At 48.1% G+C, this 16,876-nt stretch overlaps 1 protein-coding gene across 2 annotated transcripts; it reads right to left on the bottom strand.

Moving 5' to 3' along the window:
* Positions 1-233: 233 nt before the first annotated feature.
* Positions 234-15,422, bottom strand: THNSL2 (threonine synthase like 2). Of its 2 annotated transcripts, XM_077766690.1 has the most exons (8): positions 15,053-15,422; positions 13,404-13,598; positions 12,848-13,000; positions 8,709-8,939; positions 5,063-5,211; positions 4,835-4,960; positions 2,155-2,306; positions 234-1,778 (listed from the first exon to the last, which is right to left on the bottom strand). In XM_077766690.1, exons 1-8 carry the CDS (start codon positions 15,273-15,275, stop codon positions 1,553-1,555), a joined length of 1,455 nt encoding a protein of 484 aa, XP_077622816.1. In that variant the 5' UTR covers positions 15,276-15,422; the 3' UTR covers positions 234-1,552. The 2 variants fall into 2 exon arrangements, with proteins under 2 accessions (XP_077622816.1, XP_077622817.1); XM_077766691.1 differs by lacking the exon at positions 2,155-2,306 and having other exon boundaries at positions 1,574-1,778.
* Between the last annotated feature and the right edge of the window lie 1,454 nt (positions 15,423-16,876).

Genomic DNA, 16,876 nt, shown 5'->3' with positions numbered 1-16,876 from the left:
TGTGTTGACCTTCGCAGGTTTGTATTGGTCTCATCTCACCCTCCTCGATTCATACAGGATGTGAGCCCAGTAATGCAACGAAACCTGCAACTATCTGCAGTGTGTTCATGTGTACCGAAGCCAAGGTTAAGTTCTAGATCACTGCTATCCATGGAAATGCAATGTGAGCTGCAAAGGCCAGCCACATATATTGCTTTAAACATCCTAGTAAAAGGAAAAGAAACAGATGGAACTAATTTTGATGATCTATTTTATTTAACCCAAAGTATTATCCTTTCGGCATGTGGTCAGTATAAAATTATTCCTGAGATACTTCTGATTTTTTCATTCTAAGTCTTTGAAATCCAAAACGTATTCTGCACTTGTGGTGTTTCTCAGTTAGGACGCTAAATTTTCATTGGACACACTTACTTGTATTTAGACTTCATAAAACTTACAGCTAAAAAAGCAGATTCACATACCTGCATTTTTCTAACCATACTTGAATGTTTTTTTAAATATTTTAAACGTTTATTTATTTTTGAGAGAGACAGGCAGAGTGCGAGTGAGTTAGGGGCAGAGAGAGAGGGAGACACAGAATCCAAAGCAGGCTCCAGGCTCTGAGCTGTCAGCACAGAGCCTGATGCTGGGCTTGAACCCATGAACTATGAGATCATGACCTGAGCCAAAGTCAGATGCTCACCCACCTGAACCACCCAGGCACCCCTTGAAAGTTTTTTTTTTTTTTTACAAATAGTTTATTGTCAAATTAGTTTCCACATAACACTCAGTGCTCATCCCCATAAGTGTCCTCCTCTATGCATACATATACCCCTTGAAAGTTTTTTAATGACTGCATCAAGTAAGTAAGAAATCAAGACATTTAAATGTACATTAATTAAAATTTTAAGAAATGGAAAATCGAGTGCGTTAGTCATACCAGCCACATTTCAAGTGCTCAGAGTCCATACGGCTGGTAGCTACTGAGTCTGACAATGCAGGACTCGATCGTGAAAACGGTAGAAGCATAGAGCATGCCCTCGTGAGTGAAGACAAAGTACACCCTACAACTGATAAATAAGAAATTACGTATCAACTTAAACTCCTCAGCCAGGACTTCCCAACTTTGAGTGCACAGAAGACTTACTCAGGGAATTAGTAAGAACTGCAGATGTCCAGCCCACACCCAGAGATTTGCCTGTGAAGGTCCATGGTAAGGGCCAGAAGTGTGCATTTTAAGAAGCCCCAAGGGCCACACTTTGAGAACCATGGCACAGTTAGCAGGCAGACGGACAATCCCAGGGATGCCACAGCGGTGGTGCTCCTGCAGCTTCTGGAACACCCTGTCCACACACACACCCACAGCCAGCATCTCCAGTAAGCAGGCACAACACCACCATGGTGAGAACACAGAGCAGTTCCAGAACAGAGCAAAGGCAGCTGGTCCCCAGACCATACTGGGAAACCTCCTGAGAACCTTCTACACCAACTCTTAACAAGAAGGTGTGCAAAGCAGTTTAGAGGGCATGCCTCCCTGGGGTCTGGAGCCTGAAGGAAGTCAAATCCACCCTGGTTATTCTGGAGCATTCGGGAAGTGACCTCTCTGCTTCCAGCTTAGGTCCTCAATGGCGTTCCGAAGCATCAGCGTCCAGTCGTCACCCTTCCGCATCGGGGTGCAGCGTGTGTCCTTACTCTCCAGAGCCAGGATCTCTGCAGGGGTCTCTGGGGTCAGCCCGGCAGCCAGGACAGCTTCTGGGAACTTGGCTGCAGAGGCGGGGGCCAGACAACACCGGGGAAGGCTGTGGGGTGGGGCAGGGGGAACAGGAGGGCAGGTGGGAGAACAGAGGGGCAGAGAAGGGAAGGAGAAGGCGAGGAGGGAGGAGAAAGAAGATCAGGGGAGAAATAAAGAAAAAGAGGCGTTTGGCACAATGACACTGCTACGGAAACCGCTTTCCTTTGTTGGAGCCCCCGCTCAACCACCACCTGTCACAGTGGCTGTCCCCAGAATATATCACACACCCTCCTCTGGGACCACCGTTTTCGGGGCACAGTTCCACACAGCACTGTCATGCTCAGTGAAGCCATTTGTTCAGACTCTTGTCTCCTGTGCTTGGGGAAGAGGAGGGCCCCTGAGAGCCAGAGTATCCCAGTGACCCGGGCGCCCATGGCCCGCACCTGGGCTGCTGCCGCTCCGTCTGTTGATAATGGTAACTCACGGCCACGGCTGAGTGAGGGCACAGCAGGTACTGGTTCTCTTGCCAACAGCGAGCCATGGTCTGGGTGATGGCCTCATCCGACACTGACTCAGACGTCACTGTCCCTGAAAGCTGATGGGGCCCAGGGTCAGAGGAGTGGGAATCAGGGTTGGGGGGAACCCAGGGAAAGTGACCAAAAACTCACTACAAAACATAGCCAGACAACACCAGAGGCTCAGATGAAGTCTTCAGTTCAGAGAGAAAGCTGGTTCCCCCCACCACCACCTCCCGCTTCCTTGTTTTAAGTTGATCACTCAGCCTGGGGGAAGGACCATTTGAGTTTCAAGTCAGTAAATTTAGTGAGGATTAACTCAGAAATCAGCAAATTAGTATATCATCTTGTTCAACAAACTGACAAAACACCGAAGGTGAAGGGTAATCAAACATTCTTGGTGCCTTGTCATTGGTGCCTCCCTTTCCTGTGGGTGCAAGACACACCTTCCAGTCAGTTCCCACCTAGCTCAGGTAGCACCTCCTCCAGGAAGCCTCCCCCTTCCACCCACAGACAGGAGAAGACCCCCTTCTCACTGTCCCCTCAGTGTGGATGGTAGAGCTGATCATTCTCTGAAAAGTTATTGCATGCTATTGAGGTGCCAAACACCTTGCATATACTTGACTGCAGCAGCGACCATAGGGTGTAACAAATCATTTGTACAGCTGCCTGTCCCATTAGGGTTCACAGGAGACAGAGAATGTATTTTCTTTATCTTTGTATCTCCAGTACCTAGCACAGTCCCTGGCTTACAGTAGAATGTTGAACGAATGAATGAATGAATGCTGTTCCAGCAGATGCAACATTTTGTATGTGTACAGCCAGGGAGAGAATGAAGACATGTGGGCTCTGGTGTCTGTTTTCATGGAGCACCTCATTTACATGAGGAGAAGGAATGGGGCTATCAACACAAACCATTAACCAAGTAAGTTGATCTTTGGTTGTATTATGGTCTGAATGTTTATGTCCCCCCTCCCCCAAATTCATATGTTAAAAACCTAATCCCAGGAGCACCTGGGTGGCTCAGTCGGTTGAGCATCTGGCTTTGGCTCAGGTCATGATCTTATGGTTCATGGGTTTGAGCCCCCGTCAGGCTCTGTGCTGACAGCTCAGAGCCTGGAGCCTGCTTCAGATTCTGTGTCTCCCTCTCTCTCTGCCCCTCCCCTGCTCATGCTCTCTCTCTCTCTCTCTCTCTCGAATAACTAATATTAAAAAATAAAAAAAAAACTTAATCCCAACGTTATGGTATTTGAAGATGGGACTTTGGGGTGGTAACGAGGTCATGAGGGTGAAGCCTTCCTGAATGGAATTAGCACATTTATAAGAAGAGGCTGGAGAGCTAGGTAAATGTCTGTCACCATGTGAGGATATGACAAGACTCTGGCGTCTGCCACTTCTATGAAAGTTGCTCTCACCAGAACCCAACCATGCTGGCACCCTGGTCTCAGACTTCTGGCACCAGGAACTGTGAGAGATAAATATCTGTTGTTTAGAAGCCACACCTCAGTCTCTGGTACTTTGCTCTGGCAGCCCAAATGAAGACAAGTTGCATCACAAGAAAGATTGAAATTCCACTCCGGTCTGCATGGATGCCTAAACCCAGAGAATTCTATCCAGTTCTGGGAACAAGTCTTTAAGACTGACTTTGACTATGTAAAATTAGGTCATGGAAGGGACAGCTAAAGGAACTGGGAAGACTCAGCAGAGAAAAGAAGACTCTCTTCAAATATGGGAATCAGACGGCTCCCCAGTGCACAAGCTGGAAAGAGGAGATTCCGGGTCAACATAAAGAACTTGTTAATGATTAGAGCTGATGTAGGCTAGTGAGGACCTGGTCACTGGACACACACATGGACTGGATGACTTGGTGGGATGTGGTAGAGAAAATTAAAGGCACCGTCAACATATGAAATCCTTTCTCTTGATGTAAAATAAGTGGACCATCACCAGGCTGCATTGAAATAAAAGCAGTTCTTCCCAACTAGATTCTTACCATTCTGAAGAAACAAAATGTCTCCTTTTCCTTAAAAAAAAAAAAAAAAGCTTAAGAGGACAATGGTCTCTTTCCATAATGGATGGGCCAAATGGCTTCCAAGTGTTGCTATTGCTGACGATCAACAATAATAAATTTAAAAAATAATAGTTAATGTATCAAGCCCTATATTTCCAGGCAATATTCAAAATATTTCATGGGCATTAATTGACTTAAATTTTCAACAATGCTATGATAGGCATCCTCATTAGCCCTACTTTACAGATGAGGAAAGTGAGGCACAGAGTTTAAGAAACTGGCCTAACACTTGTGGGGATGAGCACTGGGTGTTATATGGAAACCAACTTGACAACAAACTATTTGTAAAAAAAAAAAAGAAAAGAAAAGAAACTGGCCCAAGCTTTCACAGCTGGCTTGGAGCCAGGCCCTGTCTGACTCTGAACCGATACTGCCTCTCCTCATTCAATAAATTCGTCCATAGAAAGAGACGGCCAAAGGGCCAGACTCATAGCAGGTGCTCGAGAAACAGGTGTCCTTTTGCCCTAGACAAGATTTTCAAGCCCATGCTGGGTTGCGTGGCTGCACCCTTTGCTTTGTCCGTGGTGCGTGACTAACCTTGTCATGCAGTTCTTTGGGTAGACTCACGCTTTGGGTCCTTTCAAACTGCTCCATGAGGGCTCTCGTCACCTGGCTGTCGGAGCCAGAGAGCAGCCAGAAGATTCTCTCCATGTTGTAGGGCACCTGAAAAGGCAGGGTACCGGGCGCCACACTGGTCTCAGCCTTTGTCCATTCCCGCCCAATCAACAGCTGGGCCAGACCCGCACGCTTTCCCACAGGTCTTACCTGAATGTCCATAGCTGATGCCAAGGTCTGTTCAACGGTCTCAGACAGAGAGAAGTCGCCCTGCTGGACAGTCCTGTGGATGATGTCATTGCGGTTCACTGCCACGACAAGGCGGATGGGCAGGCCCATCTTCCAAGCAAGGCACCCAGCTTAGGGCAAGTCAAGAGAAGAACAAGGTTTTCTCAGACATGGCGCCCCAAGTATAAGAAATGAAATTTAGATAAACTGGACTCCAGCAAAATGAAGAAACTCTTGTGCTTTTGAAGATTTTGAAGACTTGTGCTTCAAAGGACCTGATCAAGAAAAAGAAGAGGCAGCCCACAGAATGGGGAAAATTTTGCAACTTGCATACAGACTATGTAAATAACTCTTCTGACTCAACAATAAAAATACAAATAGCCCAATTTAAAAATGGGCTAGGGTCAGGGCGCTTGGGTGGCTCAGTCGGTTAAGCATCCAACTTCGGCTCAGTTCATGATCTCACAGTTCATGGGTTTGAGACCCGCATCGGGCTCTGTGCTGACAGCTCAGAGCCTGGAGCCTGCTTTGGATTCTGTGTCTTCCTCTCTCTTTCTGGCCAACCACCCCCACCCCCTCACCTTCGCACTCTGTCTCTCTCAAAAATAAATAAACCTTAAAATTCCTTTTTAAAAATCAAAAGAAAATAAAAATGGGCAAAGGACTTGGACAAACATTTCTCCAGAAGATATGCAAATGGCCGATGAGAACATAAAAGAAACTCAATATCATCAGTCATCAGGAAAATACAAACCAAAATCACAATGACATACTGTTTCACACCCATTAGGATGGCTAGCCTCAAAGTATTCGTGGAGAAATGAAACCCTCATATATTGCTGGTGGGGATATAAAATGGTGCAGCTGCTCTGGAAAAGTCTAACGGTTCCTTAAAAAGTTAAGCATAGAGTTATCATATGACCCAGCAGTTTCACTCCCAGGTATATATACTCAAGGGAAATAAATACAGATCCACTCAAAAACTTATACACCAGTGTTTATAGCAGCGTCATTCATCAAAGTTACAAAGTTGAAACAATCCAAATATCAATATTTGAGAAATGAGATAAACAAGAGTGCAGTACGTGCACACAATGGAATGTTATTCAGCCATAAAAAGGAATGAAGGACTGTTACGTGCTATAATATCGATGAAACTTGAAAACATACTAAGTGAAAGAAGCCGGACACAAAAGGTCACATATTGTATGATTCTATTGTATATAAAATGTCCAGAATAAGCAAGTTGGTAGAGACAAAACAGATCAATAGTTGAGCTGGGGAAAGTAACTGCTAATGAGAACAGGGTTTCTTTNAATCTGCACATATACTAAAAACTACCAAGTTGTTTTCATTAAATGGGTGAATACATTTTTTTTTACATATTTAAATGTTTATTTTTTGAGAGAGAGAGGGAGAGAGAGAGAGAGCAAGTAAATGCAGCAGGGGAGAGGAAAAGAGAAAGGGAGACATAGAATCCAAAGCAGGCACCAGGCTCTGAGTTGTCAACACAGAGCCCAACTTGGGGCTCGAACTCATGAACTGTAAGACCATGAGCTGAAGTCAGGTGCTTAACTGACTGAGCAGCCCAGGTGCCCTAAATGGGTGAATTGTATAATATGTGAATCGTATAACAATAAAGGTGTCACTAATAAATAAAAATAAAAAACAAGAAAGAGGAGGAGGAGATATTACCGTACCCTGATACTGTTCTCCACCTCTCTCTCAATCTCTCTCTCTCTCTCTCTTACACACACACACACACACACACACACACACACACCAGGCACACATGTTCACTACTATTTGCAGAAGAGAAAATGGAGTTCTGGGAAGTGTAAACGACCCACACAAAGCCTGCTGAGTGGCACAGTAAGGATTGGAAAGAGGTCTAAGTCCAGAGCACATAGTCTTGCCCCCCCGAAATCAGCCTTCTGGAAGCAGCACCTCCAGATGGCACCTCCTGGGGAGGTCCCTTGGGAGGATGGAGCAGCACCCTCGGCCCACCTGGCTGCAGTTCCTGTGTGCATGGAGCAAATAAGGAATTCCTCACCCTGAGAGAGGGAGAGCCCCAAAAGGTAACGTCATACTTCCATGGGTGGCTTGTCTCTGGCAGGTCGTTAAGAGGAATTAAGGGATCACCACGCCACCCCAACATCACCCAGAATTTTGTGAAAGCACGTTCACATTCTATTTCACTTGATTTGCATGTAAACGTCATGATACCCCTGTATGGCAGAGGAGACAGGGATGCTCAAAGAACCCGGGGGTTTAAACTGAAACAGCTGGTTCCCAATGGAGCAGAGGTAGATAGGAGCACCCTCTGCAGATGCTCGCTTTGTGCCAGCCACGGTGGTAGGCACTGCGGCACCCGCAGGCGGCATCATACACCAGAGGGCAATGCATGTGGGGAGCACGGTGGGCTTTCCCCCGTGGGTGGTGGTGATGGCTGACCTATCCTTGCCTGACTGCCAACTCCCCGCTCTTCCCATCCCCGTGTGAGTGGAAGAAGTCAGGAAGCCTCCCGACCACTAAGATGCTTTCATGGTGGCACGTAAGCCATGCTTGGTGCCCATCGGAAGCAATGCCACCAACAGGGCCATCAGAGACAGTAGTGCCCATTAGGAGGCAGCCTGGCAAGCTCATGAGGACACGGGCTCCGGAGCCGGCCTGCCTGGACGGTCATTCTGGCTCTGCCACAGGCCAGTGTGGAAGCAGGCGCAAGCTGGGCGAGTCCTCTGTGCCTCTGCTTCCTCATTACACTGTGGAGATGACAGCACGGTCTTCCTCATCGGTGCACGCAAGCATTAAATGAGGCGATGCATGAAAAGCACTGAGAGCAGAGCCTAATAGGTCGTAAGTGCTGGATAAATGTTCATTATTATTCTAGAAGAGGATTTTAATGTCACGCAGCAGCACAGAGCTTCACCTTGACAAAGTTCACACACACACGTGAACTCTCATGTGCACCTCACAGTAGTCCGAGAGATATGATAAGCTATCTGATACTGCTTTTTTTTTTTTTTCTGAGAGAGAGAGAGAGAGAGAGGCAGTGTGAGCACGGGAGGGTCAGAGAGAGAGGGAGACACAGAATCTGAAGCAGAGATCATGACCTGAGCCGAACTCAGACGCCCAACCAACTGAGCCACCCAGGCGCCCCCCCACCCCCGCCCTGATACTGCTTTTATAGCTGAGCAGCAGAGGCTGAGGGACTGCCCAGTGGGCATGCAGCCGGGGCCAGTACCCCAAGGCCAGCCCTCTCTCCATCTCACACGGCCTCTGGGGAGCGATTCTAGGAGTGGGAACACGTTGTGCAGGGCGACCTCTTTGTAGGCAGCTGCCCAAGGCTGGGAGCAAAGTCCAGATCTCTGGAAGGGGGTGCTGCCAGGCCAGCACGGTGGTGAACCCTGATCTCATCTCTCCACACTCTCCTGAGCAGGGTTCGCCCATCTTTCCCTCCGGGACGTCCTCTCAAGGAATTAGGGGGAAGTTTGCTGAGCACTTGCCTGTCACCTTCATAGCTAGGACTCAATCTCCCTCCTCACGGTTGCAGCCGAGGGGTGGCAGGAAGGACTAGGGCCACAGGCACTTTTCTGGAAAGCCCATTTCTGCCCAGGGGTCTCCTTACCTGCAAGGTTACCTGCAGCCCCTGTCGGTACAACCACCTCCACGGTGGGCAGGGGGTCTGTGTCCAAGGATGGTGTGCACTGGAAGTAAGCGAAGAAGTGGTGGGCCATTTGCACGAGGACCCGGGACCAGTTGATTGAATTCAGACTCATCAGACTGTGCTTCTTGACGAAAGTCACGTCAGCAAACACAGCCTTGATCGGCTCATCGAGCTCATCACTATTGCCCTCCACTGTCAGGGGAGAGGGTGGAGGGTGGCTCTCAGGAGCATGAAGGGTGCCCGGGGGTTCAGCACTTGCCTGCAACAAGGCCCTCCCACACTGAGCCCATCCTGCTGCGACCTCCACTCGGCCTTGGGTTTCTGCTCCTCCACGTCGTGGCCTCGCTTTCTAGACGCAAAATTAAGCAACTCACAGAAAGAAACCATGTCTCATATTCTTGTGGTCATACTTCCACTATCTCTACCATTATATAAAGTTAGACATAAAATGTCAACCTTCCAGGATATTCGGGAAATGACTGCTCTTTGCAGTCCGTGCCCACCTTCCCCACTCTCTAGGAACAAGGAGGGATGGTTTATGAGGCTGTGAGGTGGTGAGAAGCTGATCTTTTCTTTACTCCACAGTCCTCTAGCAGGGGGTGGGGGTAAAGAGTCGCTGGTCCCATATGGTCTGACCTTCTCTCGGTTAGATCACAGAGAGGTATTCTGTTCTCTGCTCCTACGTGGTAGGGATGCTGGCATAGACCTTTCCTCCCTGAGCTGGGTGTGTACCCAGTTTAATTTATGGATGAATTACTCAGTAAACTTATGGGTGAGTTGGCTACTAGTCCAAGTTGTGTTCCTCAATCCAGCCCAATTAGCAATCATGCCAATATGGACCTCTTATCTGACACCTGGGTCTCTTTCTCCATTGGATCCAAGCTGGGAGGAGAGGGGTGAGATCTACTGCGGGAAGTGCAAGAGAAGGCACTGAGGTTGTTATTCATTCCACCCTTTGCACTGAGTAGCAGCAATGAGGCTAGGGGGCTGACTCTAGATCCACACACTAGGGGATGTGTGCTGGGGTTCTAGAAAAAAATTCACTGCTCTTGAGACAGAGCCACAGGAAGAGAGACCTGGTTACATTAAGTAAGCATTATATGCCACAAGGGGAATGAGCCTTAGGATCGGGGAAGGCAGAGCAGAAAATGCAGAGAATCTGGGTCCCTATTGAGGGACTGCTGAGTCATTGAGTCAACTGTTTAGGAGCCTAGCCCACCTCTGGACTTCCAGTTGCGTAAGCTGGAAAATATTCTTGTTCAAGCTGGTCTGAGTTAGATATTCTGTCACTTCTGGCCAAAAAACATCCCAAATAATGTATAACTAGCACTTGCTGATTACTCTCTGCTTAAGAAGAACCAAGTATATGAGGCACCTGGGTGGCTCAGTTGGTTAAGCATCCAAATCTTGATTTTGCTTCAGGTCATGACCCCAGGGTGCTGGGATCAAGGCCCACATTGGGCTCTGTGCTGACAGCAACGGGCTTGCTTGGGATTCTCTCTTTCTCCCTGTTGCTCAGCCCCTCCCTCACTCCCACTCATACTCTCTCTCTTTCTCTCAAATAAATGAACTTAGAAAAAAAGAGATTCTCTTTTTAAAAAATATAAAATATATATGAAAACTAATGACTTTATTTTTTTAATGTTTCATTTATTTTTAAGAGAGAGAGACAGCACAAGCCAGGGAGAGGCAGAGAGACAGGGACAGAGGATCTGTGCTGACAGAGGAGAGCCCCTGGAGGGGTTCAAACTCATATTCCTCAAGATCATGACTGAACCACCCAGGTACCCCAGAAATTAATGACTTTATAAAACATCATTGTCCAACATACAATGACCCAGGTGGTCCAGCCCTACCCCTGAGCTCACTGGTCTAAGGGAAAATGCATATCCACTGTTAGCTCTGGAACTAACACATATCCTCCTAGAAACCAAATCAGAAGATTCCAGAAAGGAAAGGAAGAACCTGAACAGTGCTCTTTAGAAATAGAAATTAATTTTCTCTAAAGTCTGCTGTGCTGCCTTATTTTCTCGAAGCTCAGAGCGTGTACAGAACAGAAATGCCCCTTGAGCTCCAGCAGTAAGACATTAGTGCATATTGCACTCAATATCATTGACATTTCTACTAGTGTTTTACAAATGGGCACCATTCTCCACCCCATGGTCAGGAACCAAGCTTACATACATGCCACTTTTTAAATTTATTTTTCTTTTTTGAGGGGTACCTGAGTGGCTCAGTTGGTTGAGCAGCTGACTTCGGCTCAGGTCGTGTACTCCTGGTTTGTGAGTTCGAGTGTTCTTTGGATTCTGTGTCTCCCTCTTCCTCTGCTCCTCCCCTGCTCATGCTCTGTCTCTCAAAGATAAATACATGCTAAAAAATTTTTTTAAAATTATTTTTCTTTTTTGAGATAGAGAGAGAGAATGAGAAAGCAGGGGAGAGGCAGAGGGAGAGGGAGAGAGAGAGCCTTAAGCAGGCTCCATGCCAAGCACAGAGCCTGACATGGAGCTCGATCTCACAACCATGAGACTACGATGGTGAGATCATGACCTGAGCCCAAATCAAGAGTCGGACGCTCAACCAACTGAGCCACCCAGGATCCCCCCTCACATGCCTTTAGACAAAAGCCTTCCAAAATCTGGTGCAAGACAAGAAGGGAGTCGGTGGCAGGCCAGAAGTACAAAAAGTTATTCTCTGCTTTGATTCTAGGCAAAGACAGCCCTAGATCCATAACTAGCAGTTTTAGTGCTTAGGGTATAACAGAGGCCCTCAGGAGCCCAAATAGCATCCATTGAAATTTTGCAATGAGTGCAGAAAAATGCAGCCAAATATGGGCAACCACCAAACCTAATGTGTAAGACTTCGCCAACACCTACATCAGCTAAACCTGAACTTTTCACTGGACTGTGGATATGCTTGTTAAAGGGAAGAGTCTAGAAGGGGCTTTGTGCTTACTTCTGAACAAGTGGACAAAGGATAGTCATGCTGCTCCCATAGGTAAGGTTTCTTTGCACTATGCTTCGCTCCTTGACAAAACCCATGTTCTATGCAAACATCCTCTAAGGGGTCATAGCAGTAGACCAAGCAAGTTGTAGAAGGAGTATCTTCTGCCACCACATTTGCTCTCCTGCCGGGTGAGTGACCAAACCAAACCAGACCCCCTAGACAGCTTCCCCAAGGCCAAAGTGTATACAGTGTACAAAACCTCACCAAGACCCCTACTGCTCATGCCCCCACCCCTACTTTGGGGCTACCTGCGGTCTAGCTAGGTGTGAGAAGTGGCAATAAAAGTATACAGCTCCACTCAAGCTCACCCTGCCCTTCTGTGGTCTCGATTTCAACAAAATAGAAAGGAGATAGTTTTTTGTGTTGCTTCAAAGGCAAAAGGCCCAAATTCCTGGTGTGGCTCAGGAAGGGGAGTCTCTAGTAATGGGCACCACTGACTGATTTTCTGTTTTAAATACTTAGACCTGCTGGGGCACCTGGGTGGCTCAGTTGGTTAAGGGTCTGACTCTTGGTTTCGGCTCAGATCATGTTCTCACAGTTCGTGGGTTCGAGTCTTCCCCCCTCTCTCTTTCTCTCTCTGCTTGGGATTCTCTCTCCTTCTCTCTCTGCGCTCCCCTGCTCGCTCATGCTCTCTCTTTCAAAAATAAACGAACATTTAAAAAAATGATTATTTAGCTATGTTTGTGCCATCGAAACTTCCAGTATCTCAGAACAAAACCCAAGTCACTTGGCTTGGGCTAATGGATCTGGTGGCTGCCTGTATATATGGCACCAGGAGACTGAACCTGCATAAAGGTGGCATTCTTTGGGTTATGATTTTCAGCCTCCAATTCTCAGGTCGTACTGTCAGTATTGGTTTATGCACTTGTTACCTCCAATAGCTTATGAAACCGTGTTGCCAAGAGCTTGCCCAGAGCTAAGCCAAGGCATATACCAACCTCATGGCTGATGACGGAAGGGAGGGACAGAGAAAGGGCAGGAGGAAGGATGGCCAACCAACCAACTGCCCAGGTTTATTACAGCCCATCTCCCAAAACAGGCCCCCCCCCCCCAAGGCAGGGCCGTGCTTTCCCTGGAGGCTCCTTCCCAGCACTCACCTCCAAACACATGGACGTTCTCCTTTAGCACTGTTGTCATCTGGAGCTCTTGAATCTTCGTGCAGTGACCCTTGGGCAGCAGAACGATGATGTCCATGTTCTTTGCCCCTTGAACACTCTCAATGGCAGCACTTCCTGTGTCCCCAGACGTCCCTGGATAAGAAGAAAATATAACTCTCCCCTTTAGAACAAGGGAGACAGAAAAGGAAAGACATGGCTCCTAAAGCACGGCTGTCACGTGAGGCAATGTCTGTTTCAAATACCTGAAGGGTAGGAGCCTAGTGCTTAATCTGGGGCCCGTTAACCTCCTAGAGATCCGGGGATTGAAATCAGGGCATCTGTGCACTTGGTACCATATAGTCTCACGTATTTTGTGTACTTAAAAAATTATTCTGTGAAGGCTCCATAGCCTCCCTCGGACTGTCAAAGGGGTCCAGGGCACAGAAGGTTACAAACCCTGCTCTAGAAAAACCAGTAACACACCCTCCTTGAGAGACGCCAATGCAGGGCATCCTGTGGATGGAGGCCGGCAAGTCAGGGCCCCCAGGGGGCTCACCTACGACCACAGTGACGTGCTGCTCCTTCTTCTCCAGGAAGTACTGCAGGAACTGTGCTGTGCAGGACAGGGACAGGTCCTTAAATGCATACGTGGCCCCATGCCACAGCTCCAACACGTTCAGCCCGTTCTTCAACCTGGACAGGTGGACCACCTCTCTGTGGCGGAATCTGCTGAAGGCTCGGTCGATCAGACCTGCGAGGGGAGAGGGGTTGGACGCTGGAGGAAGGGCATTATCTCTTCCACAGGTTCTCTCTCTGCCTCTTTACACTTTTGAATTTGAAGTTCCTATCTCCTGCGACCAGATCAGAGGCCAAAAATGTTTATCCCAAATGATTCGGTATAGGAATATAATTGCATAATCTGAGAAAGAAGACGTGAACCACACCATCCATAGATTCTTCAGTGAAGAGAAGAGAAATGACACTATCCACTTCCATTTTTTACTTTGTAAACATCATCGTTTGGCTTTCTTGTGTGTATGTGTGCGTGTATGCCGATTAAACAGTTATGCAACAAACAAATCAATGTCTCATCTTTTCTAATGTTCCTTCCTTTAAAAAAATTTTTTTTAACATTCATTCATTTTTGAGAGACAGAGAGGGACAGAGCACATGTGGGGCAGAGAGAGAGGGAGACACAGAATCTGAAGCAGGATCCCATCAGCACAGAGTGCGACATGGGGCTTGAACCTATGAACCGTGAGGTCATGACCTGAGGTGAAGTCGGAAGCTTAACCGACTGAGCCACCCAGGAGCCCCCTAATGTTTCTTCCTAAAGAGAGGAGGTTCTTTGTTTTTGCTCTACTAAATCTCACATCGGTGATACCAGAATCTTAGGATGGTTTACCTATAATCCTACCTAAGGCACGTCATCTTAGGTAGTGCTTCTCAAACTTTAATTAGCAAACTAATCACCTGGGATCTTTAAAGACAGATTCTGGTTCAGTAGGTCTGAAGAAGTCTGAGAATTCTGATAAGTTCCCAGACAATGCCATCACTGCCATGAGAACACATTTTGAGTGGCCCTCTTCTTCCCAGCCCCAGGCTCTCACCATTACGTTGTGATTATATCACTCGTTTGACCCATGGACCAGCAGCACTGGTATTTTCTGGACACTTGGTAGGAATGCAGAATTCTCAAGCCCACCTCAGACCTGCTGAATCAGAATCTGCATTTTAACAGGTTTCCCAGAGCAATCCCTGGGTATAGTCCAGTTCGACAGGAGCTGGTCCAGGATACTCTCTCTAAGTCCTTTCTAAAATTACCATACAAGGAAATAAAACAGCAATCTGAGGGTCCAAGTGCTTTGTATAGAGGTAGGAAGAATCCCACCATTCAAGTATCTCAGGATGCTGGTGATATTTCTCATCTTGAAAAGGGTTTTGAACAATAAATGAAAGGGAACAATTCTCTGCAGATGCCACAGGGCATTCATTTTATTGGAGATGGAAGGTGGAATGGAATGGATGAACTCTTAGGGGGAGATTTCCATTTCTGGGATTCCAGAACCTGGAAAAAAAAAATTCTAAGTTTGGGAAGTAGAACTAGGAACCTCCTAGGAGTTTAATGATGGATTTGCAGTTCTGTGGGAGAACTGGCCTGGCTGGGAGTTAGGTGGGAGAGTTTGGAGGCTGTGGGGCACTCACCATTTAGGACATCTCTTGGAATGAGCTCAGGGCCGATGAAGAGGGTACACAGCTCCTTTACCAGGCCGGGGTAGGAGAGCATACTCCACTGACGCAGAGTCTTTGTGCTCAGCTGGGGGATCTCCTCTGGCACGAAGAGACCTCCATCAGGAGCATAGCCAGAGAAGAGGGCTCCCTCAAAATCGACTCGTGGAGCCATTCCTCGAGTGCTGATGTACCACATGATCCTGGCAGCCTGCAGAGGGTACAGTCCCAGAGGCACCTGATCGCCAAGCTCAGTGCCCCACAGGGAGAAGCTGAAGCATGCACAGCACCCTCAGCTAGCCCCTGGACCACGACTCATTTGGCGTAGGCATCCCAGACCGAGAGACTGGAGCCCTGTTGAGTCTCATGCGAGCTTCATCTGGAACTGCCCAAATCATGACCTCTCCAATCCAAATGAGGCAAATTCGCTGACCTTGGGAGAGAGGATACCGGGGCACAGGCACACGAGGAAAGGAGAAGCCTTGCTCGTCCTCACTGTTGAGGATTAAGGGAACTGGGGAAAGATAAAAGCAATAATAAAGCAACTGCCATTTTGATAGCCCTCTTGATAAGGAGAGGACCACCCTTTTGAGAGATGTCTGGGTCCACTTCTGCTAAAAAAATAACCACCTTCAATGGTTATACAGCAATGTTGCCTATAACTTAGTCATTCCTCACTCTGGTACTTTGTTGGGATCAGCTTTGTTGGGATCAAGTTTGTTGGCAGCTATAAAGAAAATAATTCCTATCTGGGACCCTCCCTGAATCAATCAATTAAATTAGAACCTCTATATGAGAGCTCCTTGGGTAAGTCTATCATGCAGCTAGGATTAAGAATACAGGAACTAACTTATCTCACTTTGCCCAGGACCTTCCCCCACCCCGTTTTAAAACCGGAAGCCCCATGTCCCAGGAAACCCCTCAGTGCCGGACAAACTAGAACGGTTTGGTCATCCCAGTTGAAAACCAGGGCCCTACTTCTCAGCCTAACCCTGGAAGAGTTAGAAGTGCTGACAAGCTACTCTTAATACTGTCTAGCCAAGGCTAACTGGCCCTGCGTGGGTGGGTTCGGACTCTCTGATTAGGGTTGTGCGGAGGGGGAGTGTCCGAGGGCACTCAAGGCCTAACTCTGGTTACAATATCATCAGTTAGTTTCCCAGGAGCGAGGTGCCATGTCGAGGAGCTGAGCTTGAGCTCTGAATACCTTTCTCTGGCCCATGGCAGTAAATTCAGGAGCTCTGATTTTAAACCCTCAAGGCCACAAACATTTCAGGAAGGGCCCAGCGAGGTGAAGACAAGTTCTAATAAAGGGTGGGGCAAGGCGAGCACTTGGACCCCAGCGGCTGAGTCTCTGGCCCCTGAGACCAGGCGGGGCCCCTCAGGCCCGAGGCTCCAGCTGGCTCAAGGTAGGCGTCTGCTTGTCTGGCTAACCAGGCCCTGGGTCACGGGCAGGAGGTTTTGGTAAGCGCTGCAGGATACGGCACACTCCTAGCCTCTGAAAACACTTCTCAGTTTCCGAGAACTGCAGAGACCCTACAGAAGGCGCAAAGCCTCGGAAACCCTCGACCCTCCCAGGTTCCTCCAAGTCCGAGCACAGTGCCCCAACTAGACTACAGAAGGGGACAGGGAGGCCGACACAGCCACGCGGAAGTCAGGGTGGAGCGAAACCGAGAGAAGTTCAAAAGCGCAGATAAGACCGCGACCGACTCCCGCGGGGAGGGCGCCGCGATGGCCGGAAGCGGACGCGGGGAGGAGGGTGGCCCGGCCCGCTTGAGTGCGGGGAGGCTCGGCCGCGGGGGC

This window comes from Crocuta crocuta, unplaced genomic scaffold (genome assembly GCF_008692635.1).
Source record: "Crocuta crocuta isolate KB4526 unplaced genomic scaffold, BGI_CrCroc_1.0 scaffold275, whole genome shotgun sequence".
Taxonomy (NCBI): domain Eukaryota; kingdom Metazoa; phylum Chordata; class Mammalia; order Carnivora; family Hyaenidae; genus Crocuta; species Crocuta crocuta.
Note: the sequence above shows the minus strand (reverse complement) of the source record. Positions and strands in the feature narration are given on the sequence as shown.